Genomic DNA, 15,113 nt, shown 5'->3' with positions numbered 1-15,113 from the left:
AACGTACATGAACTAATTTACCTATTTTTAAGTAGAGGGGCAAATGCAATCTAACTCCTACTACAAGGGCATTTGTGGTACTTTTATCCATTTCACCACGTTCTGGGAAAATGATTATTAATCAAATATTAAGAGTTAATTGAATCAAACATCCCTGAACTATAATATTCGTTCTAAACTAGTTCTCAAACTTCAAAACATTTTAATTACTTCCCTAGATATCCATGTTATATCATAAGTCCTTCAATTATTAAAATTGTTAATTCAACCATTAAATGACATGCCAAATCTTATGTGGTATAATTTAAAATGAATATTTAAAGAAAATAAAATTACTATATAAATTTTAAGAGTGAAAATAAAGTAAAACTGAAAAAGAGAGAGTGAATGATAAAGCTTTTGTAAAACTTCTAAAACTTGAAAACCAAGATTAAATTAATTTTTCTTTTAACTTTTCATTTTAAACCATGCATATAAGGTTTGACCTGTCATCTAACGATTAAATTAATAGTTATACTAATAGAAGGACCTTATTGATATAACCTCACTAGTTTGGGATATAATTAGAATGTTTTAAAGTTTAGAGACCAATTTAGGATGAAGGTTATAATTTGAGGATATATGTTACAATTAACTCAAATAAAAATGTAATTAGCGTTTTTCAATTCGGTGAATTCTAATTATGCAACAAAGGATGATATTTTTACCAACAATCATGTAATATTTTAATTTTGGATCAAATGAGTGATGGAACTTCTTTCTTTCAACTCTCAGTAGCCTCAAACACAATATAAAATTAATTGGTTAATTAATGATTCAAGCCCCAACCTAATACTCGGTGAATAATATAATCCTCAATATAGTAATTTTAATTGAGAGCTAATGAAAGCCAAAGCCATGTTAATCCGAGTAATAACAAGTTTAATTTGATTTTTTTTTCTTTAAACTTACAGCATAGGGCCCATAAAGGAGGATATAAGCCTACTTTTGTTGGTTGTAAGATTTTACTAATATTAAGCTCAAAGTAATTAACTTTTTTTTAACCAAGTGGGATATAAGCCTCACTGAGAGCCTGTTTTCCTTGTAGTAAGATTCTACTAATAATATTAAGCTTCAATTAATTGTTACAAGAGAATGATCATCTCTATCAATGGTGAGAGACTTCAATTTACTTTCAACTAACAAGTGAGATTCTAAGGTTACATGCACCCAAAAAAAAAAAAAAAAGATACATCATTGGAGGCTGCCCTTTTCAAGCCAGCAATAAGCTGAAGATAGCAAAAATTTAACCAGCAAGTGATATTTTACTGTGCAAACCCCTAACCTAATAAGTTGAACACCATTCAATTAGTATGCTATGCATTATTGAAGATTTCATCATTTATTGGAGTTTCGGTTCACTTGAATCGGTCAATAGGGCGCCCGTGTTTACTCGACCTGTTATAGATGGAGCAGAATGCATTTTATCTGGACCAAGGGATGGGTTTTCCTTCTTATCTGTTGCCAAAACGGGAGAATCTGTTTGAGCTGCTGCAGACGGGGTAGAGTCCATCGGATCTATAACGGGATGTGATGTAGTTGGTGGAGATGGTGATTTTTGGTCTAGATTGTTTTCAATGATTTCATATTCTGAGAGAAGATCCATGAACTCATTGAGTAAACGCTGAACTTTTCTATTGGATGCCATTGCAGGAAGAATGTCTTCTCTTAAAAGTTTGTGCTTTCTCATTCCCTGCAAACATCCAAATAGGTCAAGAGAAAAGAAACATTAAAAATATTTCAAAGCCCTTGGTAAAGCAAAAGCATCCAACTATGATGTCAGATACTGGGGATTCAGGGAGGGGAAAAAAAGTTTACACCTAACAACTTTCGACACAATTTGAGTACAAGACACAAATATGGCACGTGAAAATATATGAACATGACATGTATACAGGAATTGTCGAGTCCAGAAATAATATGCAGTCAGGAGTAGTACAAATCAAAAGCCATGCCGGTTTTGTTTACCGGAAATCAGGACCACAAGGATTAGAGGTGCTTAAAACAGAAATACCTTGTGAGGACGTCAACAGTCAACCCTCTACAAAGACTTTTAAACTAATTGAACAAAAAAAGTTACGGAAAATTGCACGTGATATATTTTCAGAGAAGTGATCCTCCAGAGGTATTTCTAGGATTTGATGAAAAAGAATGCAGTAAAATAAATGGAGAGAGTCCCAAAAAATGTTATACGTAATGGTAAGGTGCATAACACTTCCATGGAGAGAACTCAGGTTCAAACCCTTGAGATGGCATTGTTGGAAGGGGCAGCCACTAACCCCGAAAGGGTCTTCATGAACCGTAAAATGGACATGAAGAATACCTTAATTATACGAAAAGAAAAAATAAATAGAGACAGTGTACATACTTTAAGAGGTTGGGATGAAAGACTTACAAGTACATAGGGATCCCAAGCAGGATTCTTGGAATCTGAAGCCATCCCAGTTGGTGGCCCGAGAAAACTTTCACAGACTTCTCGCAAACGAGACTCATCTGCTTCTCTGCAAACACAAGTATGTATAATTTGCCAATGATTGATTTATTATAATACTTGGATCCAATAGCCTGATGGAGAACATTATTCTGCAGGAATACATAGATACCAGATTCTATTACAAAGCACTGACTACAAACTTTGGTTTAGGGAGTAACACGTTTTTTCTGCCATCATCACTCATAAATGCAGTAGGTTTGGGAAGAGACGAACCTTGCTAGGAAGCGTATGTAGGAAAGAAGGCCCTGGCGATATTCATTGGGCGATTTCAAAGCCAAAGATGATGCCAGCTGAGCTTCTAAATGAGCACGTGTCTGCACTCCATCATCAGTTACTCTGTTGCAAAACAAGATTACTGGTGAAACTCTAGGACCAACACAGCTACTTTGTCAAAGGAATTTTAGTGGGACAAGAATATAATTGAAATTCATGTCACATCTGACTTCGATAAACTGTCAAAAATATAGTGGGCATAAATCTGAGATACGGTTTCATTATTTTAGGAAAAATAGTAATAGTGACAAACCTGGTCCAGCCTGGCTTTCGGGCTAAATATTTCCGTACATCCACTTGCAAGGCGGCCAGCTCACCAGTATGAATTGAACCCAAACTCCAAGAACTAGCAAAATTTGATGCTGGGAAGCAGTCATCTGCAACCCTCAGCCAACACATGAGACTCATGTCAAAGAGAAACGCATGCCGAGTAGCCAAGACAACGAGAGGAAAACCAGATTTTGATAACTTCACAGATATAACCTTCATTATGCCTGAAAAGAGTTATAGAAGTCTCAGGAAATATTATGTCGTCTAATATCATAAAAAGGCTCAAATTAGATTTGATTATGCATACCTTTTGCAGATGAGCTAAGGTCCAAACTGACTAGAGATGCCAATGAATCATGAAGGAGACAGTTCCTATTGAAGAGATCCCATAAATACAAAGATCCTTTCTTTGTGACCAATAACAATTTCCAGCTCTCATCACAATCAATAAATGTTGCTGCAGATCCCATCATCATGGTAGGTAATGCGCGTCTTCCACACTTTGTATAAACCTTAAAAAACATGAGGAAAAAAGACTGGTAAATTTGCTGAATAATTAATAAAACCTCACTGTAACCATTTTCAGGTATAATATCATTCAAGCATATGCAAAGCCCAAGTCTAGAGCCCACCATTGAATGGAGAAATGCCTATAGAAACCTCATAACACCTGAATCCCCAGAAAAATGAAAGGTGGGGAAATCATGAACTTGATAATAGAACATGATAACACAAGAGAAGAGGGGCAAAAAAGTCATACAACCATCTTCACATATAAGAGAGGAAAATTCAAAATTTTCCAGGCTAGGATAAAGTGTTTCTTGCTTTACCTGTAGGCACCCATCTTCACATCCCACAGCCCAGAAGTTTGCATTTCCAGCTAAAACAGAAACTTTTCCAGAGATACGATCAGACCAAAGAGTTTGAGACCCTTTTGTGCAAACAATTTCTGTTTCTTTCATCATACATGCATGTCCTACACCAGCAATGTCATTCATAGCATGTTCCCTTAGACAAGCTTCCAAGCAAACTGGAGTCATATCCTCGCCTTCTTTCTTATCAAAAACACTAATTGAAAGAGATGTGGAAGAGGAAGCAGTGGAACTTGAAGGTCTCATGCTTCCAGACTTTTCTACATTGATGCTATGATCTTGGGCAGCAGAGACTGGAACTTTCTCAATAACCAGGCTGTCAGTAACAGTAGCCCTGGCAGTGACCCCTGAGCGCTCCTTTAAGTCAGAGCTCCTACCAACAGTACCCCTGACAGAAGCTTCTCTCAAACCAACTTCAGAAGGAACTGCACCATTATCATTTTTTCTGTGATCAGAAGATCCAACAGGGAAGTCTAGTGCAGGAGATTGAGCATTGCTGCTAATATTTTTCTGCTGAATAGGGACACCAACTACTTCAGGAATGATCCTCTTTCTGCCATCAGCACGTCTGTATTCTCTTTGTTTCACAGGACTAGAAATCCGTGCAGAACTCATTGCTTTATTTAATCCATCACTAGCAGCAAGCCCACTTTTCTTCCCATCATTATTCTGAGGCTCGGAACTTTTGTTTGCGAGCCCCAACTCAACAGGAGGTTTTGCAGGTATCTGACTCTGCTGAACATCCAAAGCTACTTTTTTGCTAGTAGTTTGCTTTGCTGAAGCAGCTTCAAGCAATAACTGTGCTGGGCTCTCTGCCAAATTTGACTGTCGGCCTCTAGCGTCACCATAACGACTTCTCTTTAACTCATCAAGTTCAGCATCACTAAGCCTATGGCCAAGTTCTTTAGCTTCAAAATGAAAAGTAGCCACAGTCCCATCCAATGAACAGGCAAAGAGAGAATAGCCATCAGGGCTCCTGTTATGGAAAGAGATTACTATTAAGATGAAAAAGCTACCAGAATGCAAAAAAAAAAGTGCAAATTGATGACACACATACACATATATATATTGCTCACTAGGATGAAAAGCTTTACCAGGATAAATCCACAACACTTTGACCAAAGAAATGCTTGGCTACAAAGAGTGGTCGAGGACTTGCAGTTGTCCACACAGTTATAGTGCGGTCCTGACTTCCAATAGCAATAACATTATATGGCTGTGATTCTTTACCCCCAATCTTAGCAGCAGCTCCATTTGCCCAGCCAACAGGGGTAGCTTTCACTTCCTGTGAATTGGCAAAATTCCTTCTGAACATTGAGTGATTAAACTTCACTACAATAATTGGGGCATTGTGGCCTAAGAAGTCAAATGTGGCAGCCCATTCTCCTCTCTCTAGAACGGGTGCAGAATGCCTTGGCTTTTGGTAACCATGAGTGGTAGTTATGAAATGACCACAAGGTGACCATCCAAGCCGCCTGAAAAATGTTGATCCCAACTGAAAAGAACATAATTCCATCAGCAAAATGAAACACAATTTATGACAAAAGAAACTTCGAACATCACAGATTAACATACCGATTTCGCCCAGTGGCCCTCTGTTTTATGAGCAAGACTCCAGTCACTTGTTCGCCATATTATGACCGTCTTGTCATCAGACTGACTTGCTATGAAGGACCCAATGGGATCCCAGGCAACTCCTTTAACGAGACTGGAATGACCCCTCAGCACCGCTGTACAGATGCCATTGCTCATATTCCATATATGGACAGTGTTGTCCAAACTCCCACTGGCCAATATTGAGTCATCAGGAGACCAGTTAAGATCCACCTACTTCAAGCGAGAACAAATGAAACTTCCAAGTTAGACTATAGCCAGTGCTTATCAGAAACCACTAACTTAAACTAAGGGCTTACAGTAGATAATTTCAACCATTCTTTCTCCTCTACTTTCTCTCCTACCCAAACCCCTCAGTTCTCACCAAATTGAAGTAAACACAAAATCAAAACGGTAGTCATTAGCAATTTCTGTAGAGACAGAAAAGGATATAGTAAAACCTGAATTTCTAGGTAAAATACGAAGCTTTTCCAAGCATGAAAAATCAATCAACAAGCAGCAGAGCAAAACTAACTACAGGATTGAGAATTCAGCTCTTATTGCTGGTAATACGACCTAACATGAAATACAATATGATTACCACATCTGCAGTGTGCCCCCTCAGTGTCATTGCAACTTTCCAATTTTCAACATCAGGAGGCTCTCCACTGCCAAACTCAGTGGTTCCAGAACCAGGCTTTCTCTCATGAATTAGAATCACTTGATCATCAGACCCAGATGCAACAAATCGTCCATGCTTGGCCCACCTAACACAGTTGACAGACCCAAAGTGATCACGCAAAGTTGCTAGAAGCCTCTGTGTAGATTCATCATTTTCCAAGTCCCTGCCAACAGATTTCAAGTTCCATATTCGGACCTGCATTTTTCAGATGGTATAAGAACATTGATATTTAAAGATAAAAAAGGTAACATAAAATCTAACATACACAGCAAGGAAAGATTCTATCTGACAGCACTCAGCATACTAAGATAGCATCTGCTCATATCATTGTAGTATATAAATGCTAACTATGCAACAATGATCACCTCCAACGGTAGAAAACCAAAGCCAAAAGGAAATATAAATTGCTAAGAAGGAAAGTTTTACCTTGTGGTCACCTCCACCAGTGGCAAACCTAAGACCACCAGGCTGAACATCAACCGAGAATATCTGCATTCCCTCATGCCTAACCCAATTTGGTTTCTCAGCAATCATCTTTCTCTCCTTTTGCTGCTTCGCATAATCCTCTAAATTTTTGCTTCTGGTTTCATTATGTTTGGTTAAAACTCGGGCAAGGACTAGTAAAGTTCATAGCGTTTCAACGAGAAAAAAGAACCAACCCACAGCTAAGAATGAGAATTAAAGGTAAAAAAGTTCATGGCACCCAAAACCCAGAGAAGTTTATATATATATATATATATATAAAAGCCAATTGCGGAAAATGACCAAATCCCAAAGGAAGGGAAACTCTACCTTGTTTTCTAGAAACCCAAGAAAGGGAAATATGAAAATTTAGGGTTTTGGAGTGCTTACAAGCGAAGAAGAAGCTATAGGTCGAGGTATGGTTAATGGCATGAGGAAGCAGAGATAATTTATTTTTAAAAAAATTGATTTTTTCCCGAATCTTAAAACTTAACTAAAAATACTTATAAAGGGGTTTTTGTTTTTGGTAAGAAGGAATGCCCTAGTTTCGATTAAGAAAAGCCAAAACAAAAAATCTAAAGAAAAAGAAGAGTTAACTAAAAGGATAAATCTCGGTCTTCTTTAACGGTCAAATATTTTTTTTCTTTAATCTTTATAAGCTTGAGTGAGAAGGGTCGCGAAAAGGACTGTAAAAGAAACAGAGACTATTATTAAATTTTCCAAGAAAAAGAAACTAGGGTTAACAGATCTAATTTTAATATAATCGGTTGACGATTTTCTTAAATCTAAATAATTAAACTAAACTCTATTTTATATGTTTAATATTTTATTTTATATTAAAATAAAACTTAGAAGACACTTGTCATATCAAACTCATTTGTGGGAGAATATGACATAACAATGATTCAATTGTAAAATGTCTAAAAGTAATATTTTCTACATCCTCATGAAAAAAGTTAAATTAGATAGTTTTTCCAACTAAAATTTATTCACCCTCAACCATATAACTAATATTTAAGCACGAAACGTAAGGTAAAATAAATATTAAAAAAAGCATCGCTTCAACTTAAAGTAAATTAGCAAAGACATAATCAAACTTAATGAGAAATTAGTTTTATTTCAATTGATTAAACATGATTTGGGAACTTTCTCGAGTATATGACATCAGATTTATTCAAAGGTAATTAAGATTCCATATATTAAGCAATTATAGTTCCACTAGATAAACGAAAGATGTATCCGTGCCCTTCTTTTTGTAATTTTGTATCCCAGAAAAGCATTCCTGATTTAAGTCAGAAAATTAATCAACCATAAAGCTATGAAGGGGGTATTTTGGGAATTCAGTTATAGAATAAAACACTATACATATTCTGCACCGAATGCCAGACTAGAGGAATTGGGCAATTTTAGACGTGACCCGATAAAAAGAATATTGTCAAAATCTTTATGCAAGTAATAATATACCTTAAATCTTATTATGACACATTTATAATAATATATATACATACAAATCATCAAATCCACCCCCCCCCCCGGCCCGCCCCGTGCCTCTACTTTTCCTCCAAACAACCCATCCAACCATACTACTCCTAACTGGTAGGCAGCAATAGCCAATGCTCCAAATGAAACCTGAAAGTTCAAAAGCATTTAAAAAACAAAGGCCATCAAGTTTAGGTGAAAAAGGGCACAACGTAAATTCAAGTATTTGAAGCCAAAGTTTTCTTGGTAATCTTCTTTACACAGTAAAAAAGACAAGCAATTAACTTCATTGCGTCTGAATACAGGAAAAGGGAAGTCAAGTCACCTTCCCCGCTTGACGAAGCTAAATAGAGATGATTCCTTGGATGATCAAGCGGTTATTAATAAAAATACAAATTACAGTGATTGCACTCACAACTGGAGAGTAGATCAATGTGACGGTTTCATCAAAGCCATCAGCCTTCTTCTCCAAACTCATTTGTAAATCTCTCATGGACCTCAAGATCAGCTTTGCTCACTGTTGGCCTCTGTCTCGCAAGCACCTTATCAAAATCTGATCTTGAAATAGGAGGCGGAAGAATCTGCATGATTATGAATCGATGAAAACAAAACTTTAATTACCTCAATCCTCACAAATGACTTGATTATATTTATTGCGCAACAGATCGATTTCTCTATTCTGATTTTTGTTTTCTGTGTTTATACAGAATTGGTAAATCTCAAGCAAAAGAGGGACTGAGAGACTCATACGTAAGAATTCATATGCATTGTATCTCAAGAAACTCCATACCTGTGCTGCAAGTCCTTTGGCTGCCAATTCCTGCATGGTGATTTGGACAACACCTGGTTGCTTGGGTCCACATGGCATCCACATGTCATTAGGCGTCTTGTAGAAAAACATTGCATCTTGGGTTTTACGAACAGGTTCAAAAAGGACATCCTTAACCTGTCAAGACATAAAGAAAAGTAAAATAGGGCACAAGTGAGTTACTCGATATTGGCCCTACATATTAAGATTCACTGTTAAAACAGAAATTGGAGAAAGAAGATGAGAGAATAATCAAGCATCTCAGACAGATGTTGCGCACTTACACAAACAGATATATCTGACCCAGAAAACCCCTCCGTCAGCCGAGCTAAGCTTTCAAAATCACTTTCAGTCAAGTTGTGAGGAGTATCACCTAAATGCACCTGTTGCAATTTATTGTTTCAAATCAACGCAACCATGTCAAAAATAATGAATGATTTTATAGTGAAAAGGGAGACAAATGAACCAAGCATTTTTCTTTCTTTTTCCCAATACAAAGCAAAATATCAGGGATAAGGTCTAGTACTTTGAACATATGTTGTCGAGCCTTCAAATCAGGGAGAGGAATGTAAATACGCTTATCAAAACGGCGGCGGATGGCCTGTAAGAACATTTTATTAGTAAAAGAAACCCCTCAGCTGATTCAAGATGAAAATATGCAAAATATATGATAATATTATCCTTTACCTGATCAAGAGCATAGGGAGTATTCGTTGCTGCAAGCACTAAGACTTTCTGATCACTATGTCCGACACCCTAAAACATAAAAATAACTAGGTATAAAATTCATTCATTAAGCTTGAAAACTTGGAAGGAATCATGTATCTATTTGTCACAATCTAACATGGATTAATAGATATATTTTAATAACCTTTCAACAGTAGACACTTGAAAGAAAAGTCTTTCTAAACATACAAGATTATTAAGAAAATTTGTGTCACAACCCCAAAGGTAATTTGCTTATCTTGCATGTCTTTGTAAAAGGGTTGAATAATGAGTGTCCTTCAAATTTTTGTTTTCATGTTATGACTTGAATTATTATATCAACAAAATGATTTTATCAAAAGGAAAAAAGGTCTTAAGACTTAAATATACTTTACAATAGAAAAAACCTGTAGGAGCTAGTATTAAATATTTATGAAGTGCAAACTATCCTTTAGACAATGTCAAACTTAAAAGAAAGATCGTAGAATAACAGCAAGTCCTTAAGATAAAAATGAACTCTGTTTGGTGATTGTAAGAATGTAAATCATGAGGAAATAATATTTTGAAAACCCTCGGACAAAGAAAATTTATTATTAGCACATTCACCACACTGATAAATACCTGCATCTGCACAAGAAGTTCAGTTTTGATACGTCTTGATGCTTCACTCTCGTTGCCCTCACCTCGCTGACCACACAAGGAATCTATTTCATCAATGAATATGATGGAAGGAGCACTATCACGAGCCATCTGAAAAAGGTTTGAAACCAGTTTTTCACTTTCACCCATCCACTTTGAGACAAGGTCTGATGAAGAAACACTAGCAGAAAAAAGAAGGGGAAATTAATTTTAGAAGAGAAGCAAGCAGACACCTAGTAAACATGCACATAAACAGCACAAAGGCATATAAAAGATTAACTGCCACAAAATCGTTTGAAAAGATATCCAAACATGATTCAAAAAGGCAAATTTATTATAATATATTAATGTATTTTGCTAATGAGTGTCCTTAGGGAAAGGCACTCTTTAAGATCATTTAATATTCTAATTATCATATTACTTAATCTGTGGTCAACAGTTAACATGTTGATTCTCTATGCATCAAAAGAAAATATTGCTTAATATGGCAACCTTAAACTGTAATCTTAAGGTTCTCATTAGCAAAATTTTGTATTAGAATCAATAATATTAACAAATGAAAGCCTAGGTACCCAATATCAAAACCAAGCAACTTGAAGAAAACGCAATTTTCATGTCTTTGAGCTGGCAAAGGGACAGCAACAGTACATCGCACTAAATTATGGAATGAGAAGTATGACAAGAATTGACAGGTAGTGACTACATCCTAGCTCAATGACACAGAAATTGGAATAATTGCTAACATATCTTCAAGGTTACATTAGATTTCCAGACAACCATCCTTTCTCCCTGACATAAACTGTTTTACAGGGAATCATAAATCAAATAATGCATCTTTTGGCACATGCCAAAATCGAATAATGTAATAGCAGGATACAGCCACAGAGAAACTTCTAACTCCCACTTACTCAGCACTATACAAACTATGCTCTAGGACCATGAAACCTTAGATTCTGCACACTGAAATCATAATAAAAGACCTTCACATCAATGGATTTTATACATTTTAATTGTATGGCTATAATTATCATACAAGCCAAGGCCCATTCTCAAACACTGAAAAATCCTTATGATTGTTATCTCAATCATTGCTATTTTTATTGTTGTACTTCGTGTAACTGGTATTACCACTTGACATAATAAAATTTTAGGGGTAATTTGTCAATGCCATTATTTTGTTGGACTTGCGGTAGGAAATAAGGAAAACTTAGTTCCTAGAATAGGAGAAAGCAAACTAAGGTAAGTGGATGACATAGCACTCAATGTGATCAGAGCTACAAATAGAAGAACCATTGGAACTAGTAAATCCGGTTGCCAAAATTCTCAGCAGCAGCAAAATTAGTAGTTATCAGTTAATTACCTAAAAAATGTAGAGTCTGCTTCAGTAGCAACAGCCTTGGCTAAGTATGACTTCCCCGTCCCAGGTGGTCCATACAAAAGAAAAGCTCTCCATGGCCTTCTCTTTCCTAAAGAGAACAAGTAATGTCGAAATGAGAATGAATAGAACTGTTGGAAAAGCAACTAAAAGGGGAGTGTAGATTAGATTCAGCAAGTTTCTCTCCACCAAATTACGTAGTTCCAACAAACATAAGACTTGCTATTCTAGCAAGCCAAGAGGATATCCAGAACATCAATAGGAACAAGGGTGAAAATACATGGACAGGTTAAAGATAGAATTTTGTCCTACTAGTTCACAGAACTTCAACTAATCCTATACATATATCTTAACCCAGCATTTCGCATGAGTAAATTTCAGCCTATAAGGAACATGAGACGAGTTTAAGATGAATTCAACATATCCTGCTTAAAATTTATAACAAACCATAAAAGAACATTAAAAAGCTTTTCCAAAACAAAATAAATTTCACACCATGTAAAATGGAAACAGCTTCAGATGCAAAGGAGGTGGACTCTATATTGTTGCAAACAATAGTTTCTAACAAGAAAATGTCACTAACAAAGCCAACAAGATCTTAGTAACAGGATGTCAGAGGTTGTTCCTCACATTTTATGTGTTACAAGAAGTTAAGCATTAGGGTAATAATGATAAGTAGTATTACCAAGATTGACAACTATGATCATCAGATTAACAACAGAAGAAAAAGAGGAATTTCAGATGTCACTATATGGTCTCGTATTAACTCCTTTAGTTTCACAAAGTTTCAGCAGTAGGTAAAATCTTGCTTTGTTGTTAGTAGACTAGTACTAGTCTAGGAATCAATTCAAGCGCTTCCACGAGAATGACAGCAAGGTACGCCACAAGTAGCCATAAAACCTATTTGCGAAAGGTTAAACATGAATGGTCCAACAGATAAATAAGAGGAGCTATATTGTTTTGCACAAAACAACACAGAAAGCATGCAGTGTACCTCGTGGATATTTAAAAATAAAAACACAATCTACCATCAGCGGTTAACATTTAGGACTAAAACTCTCAAGCAACAGAATATTCAATAATTTACATTTGCAACAAAAATAGGGACGTCCATTACGACAATCAGCTTAAACAAGCAAGCATGATTACATTAACTATATCAAATACCAACACCAAAATCATATCTTTCCCAATACAAGTTAAAACTACTAACTAGCTGCTTTTCTAAATAATATCAAATTATTAACAGTTCCATAATCAACATTCAACCCTTTTCACTATGCACTGCGAACTGCCTAAATTAAGCTAAAAGTCACTGACTTTATAGCTTAAAATAAAAAATCAGCCGTAACAAAGCCTATCAAGAAAACCGCACAATACCATTAAATTCCTTGATAGTTCAACAATCAACAATTAGCAAATTCCTTTACACAAGAGAAATTTCTAACGCCGCGAATTTCATAGACATAACCTGAAGTCCTCGTAAAAAAACCAATAACAGAAGCCCGTAAATTAAAAATAAAAATAAAAATAAATAAACTAACCAGTAAAAAACTGAGGAAACTTGACAGGCAAAATAACAGCTTCTTGTAAAGCCTGCTTAGCGCTTTCTAACCCGGCCACATCATTCCACTTAACATTAGGTTTTTCCCTAATAATAGCCGAATCAAGCCCAGCTCTCAACTTGGCCTGTTCCGGATCCTCCCCGTCACCGCCTTCTCCTCCGCCACCACCATTCTTGGGCTTACTTTTGGGGCGCGTGGCAACAGCAGCATCCCCGTTAGAAGCCGGCCCTGGCCCACCTTCATCGAGAACTGCACGGATCTCCTCGGCACGTCGTAAATACTCGGTGAATTTCTGGGTAATTGCTTCCCTGATTTTGGGGTTCTTCTCGTATTTCAAATGGGTCTGGAAATACTCGAGCGCGTTCATGTATAAAGGGAACGCTTTGCTGTAGTTCCCTGCATTATCTTCTTGTACCGCTTGCTTCACGTACTCTATCGCTTGTTCTTTGAAATTGCTATACATACTTTTATCCTTTTCCTGGAATTTATTTTTCAATGGAATTGCATGGGACCAATTACAGATTGAACTCTTCTTTTTTAATTTTTCTGCAAACGGGTTTTTGTAGCTTTTGAGATGGAAGAAAGATAAAGAAAGATTCGATTTTTTATCGTCAAAACAGACCTTAAAACCGAGCGTGTTGAATATTAATTAGTTTAGAAAGCCTTTAATTATTTTATTTTGTAAATAACTCTTTGTGTTTTATTTATATGGGAATTAACAGTTAAAATTGAATATAAATTAAAATTTAAAAAGAATTATTGAAATAAATTAAAACGTAATGGTTTATTAAAGTTATTTAAAGTAACGAAATTACAGGTATCTTTGTTGATTAAGAAAAATGTTGTCTTTTCGCTCGTTTTTCTATTTGTCTGGTATAACAGAAAATATCAATTGAATAGTTGTCAACTTGTTTGAGAATTTGAATGGGAAGCTTCCTTCAGTACAACTTATTACTAGTAAGAATGCCAATTTTCGAATAATTTTGAATTAATTTCTTTTATATGATTAGAGCGGTTATAATAATTGTTTGTTCCGTTATATTGTATAAAATTATCATTTTATTTTGTATATATATAACTATTAAAAGAGTAAAAATATAATAATGTATTATAAAAAATATTATATTTTATGTTGAAATATTTTTTGAATCATTATATTTAAATATTTATTTGACTTTAAAAATATTAAAAGTAAGCAATAAATTTTACATTGAAATGGACTGAGCTGAAGCAATAATGGATGCATCCAACATCCATAAAGATAGTAATGAATTTTAACATTATACATCCACATTGAAGCAGGATGAGTAGTAAAGCAAAACGTGTCAACTGTAGAGCGATGATGAATTTAGTAACATCCACCCTGTTGCTCTCCTTTACCATCCTTACTTATTAGGGTCGCTTCATCATTAAATTTTTAATTATTTATTAACTTTTAATTTAATTCGTAAAATAATAATATCTATATTCTAGAATGCTTTATGTTATCTCCTACTATGTAGTTCTCAATACCTAATGTATCATTAAAATTGATAAAAGAAAAATCAATAATAAATGGATTGTAGTTCTTCGGATCGCGAGTCATCGCATTCCATGGGATGAGATTGGTGAGGATAACTTAGCTTAGAAATGGTCCCAGACAAGTCAGTATTCGATGGTTGCTACTTATAAGAAAATAGCTGGTTGTGCTTGTGTGCAGAGGTGTAGTTAGGGCCCCGCTCCCCTAAAATAAAAAAATTTCTACTAGATCTTTTAAAATTTTAAATTAATAAAGGTAAAATTACACTTTTAATTCCCCTAAAAATGATAAAAATTTAATTTAATACTTTAAAAATTATAAATATATAAACTATTAAA

General features: G+C 35.4%; 2 protein-coding genes across 5 annotated transcripts; both read right to left on the bottom strand.

Annotated features, from left to right (window-relative positions):
* Nucleotides 1-1,075: 1,075 nt before the first annotated feature.
* On the bottom strand, nucleotides 1,076-7,311 carry LOC105767460 (protein HIRA). Of its 3 annotated transcripts, none has more exons than XM_012587012.2 (10): nucleotides 6,650-7,302; nucleotides 6,143-6,418; nucleotides 5,524-5,775; nucleotides 5,043-5,443; nucleotides 3,907-4,924; nucleotides 3,384-3,588; nucleotides 3,060-3,300; nucleotides 2,747-2,869; nucleotides 2,435-2,540; nucleotides 1,076-1,732 (listed from the first exon to the last, which is right to left on the bottom strand). In XM_012587012.2, exons 1-10 carry the CDS (start codon nucleotides 6,755-6,757, stop codon nucleotides 1,382-1,384), a joined length of 3,081 nt encoding a protein of 1,026 aa, XP_012442466.1. In that variant the 5' UTR covers nucleotides 6,758-7,302; the 3' UTR covers nucleotides 1,076-1,381. The 3 variants fall into 3 exon arrangements, 2 of the variants coding, with proteins under 2 accessions (XP_012442466.1, XP_012442468.1); XR_001125472.2 differs by having other exon boundaries at nucleotides 1,583-1,732; nucleotides 2,435-2,622; nucleotides 6,650-7,311; XM_012587014.2 differs by lacking the exon at nucleotides 6,650-7,302 and having other exon boundaries at nucleotides 5,524-5,778; nucleotides 6,143-6,291.
* A 467-nt stretch (nucleotides 7,312-7,778) lies between these two features.
* On the bottom strand, nucleotides 7,779-13,882 carry LOC105767461 (protein SUPPRESSOR OF K(+) TRANSPORT GROWTH DEFECT 1). Of its 2 annotated transcripts, XM_012587017.2 has the most exons (9): nucleotides 13,236-13,882; nucleotides 11,677-11,782; nucleotides 10,299-10,497; nucleotides 9,660-9,728; nucleotides 9,499-9,573; nucleotides 9,257-9,355; nucleotides 8,955-9,110; nucleotides 8,580-8,745; nucleotides 7,779-8,314 (listed from the first exon to the last, which is right to left on the bottom strand). In XM_012587017.2, exons 1-8 carry the CDS (start codon nucleotides 13,717-13,719, stop codon nucleotides 8,620-8,622), a joined length of 1,314 nt encoding a protein of 437 aa, XP_012442471.1. In that variant the 5' UTR covers nucleotides 13,720-13,882; the 3' UTR covers nucleotides 7,779-8,314; nucleotides 8,580-8,619. The 2 variants fall into 2 exon arrangements, with proteins under 2 accessions (XP_012442471.1, XP_012442470.1); XM_012587016.2 differs by lacking the exon at nucleotides 7,779-8,314 and having other exon boundaries at nucleotides 8,355-8,745.
* Between the last annotated feature and the right edge of the window lie 1,231 nt (nucleotides 13,883-15,113).

The sequence above is a fragment of the Gossypium raimondii genome, chromosome 5 (genome assembly GCF_025698545.1).
Source record: "Gossypium raimondii isolate GPD5lz chromosome 5, ASM2569854v1, whole genome shotgun sequence".
In the NCBI taxonomy this organism is placed as follows: domain Eukaryota; kingdom Viridiplantae; phylum Streptophyta; class Magnoliopsida; order Malvales; family Malvaceae; genus Gossypium; species Gossypium raimondii.
Note: the sequence above shows the minus strand (reverse complement) of the source record. Positions and strands in the feature narration are given on the sequence as shown.

Coding starts and splice junctions, on each gene's coding strand:
- LOC105767460 (XM_012587012.2), bottom strand. CDS start 6,757: ATGATTGCTGAGAAACCAAATTGGGTTAGGCATGAGGGAATGCAGATA. Junction 5,776..6,142: donor GGGGGCACACTGCAGATGTG/GTAATCATATTG, acceptor CGCTTGAAGTAG/GTGGATCTTAACTGGTCTCC. Junction 3,301..3,383: donor CCTTAGCTCATCTGCAAAAG/GTATGCATAATC, acceptor AACTCTTTTCAG/GCATAATGAAGGTTATATCT.
- LOC105767461 (XM_012587017.2), bottom strand. CDS start 13,719: ATGTATAGCAATTTCAAAGAACAAGCGATAGAGTACGTGAAGCAAGCG. Junction 11,783..13,235: donor GTTTCCTCAGTTTTTTACTG/GTTAGTTTATTT, acceptor TGTTCTCTTTAG/GAAAGAGAAGGCCATGGAGA. Junction 9,574..9,659: donor CTCCCTATGCTCTTGATCAG/GTAAAGGATAAT, acceptor ATGTTCTTACAG/GCCATCCGCCGCCGTTTTGA.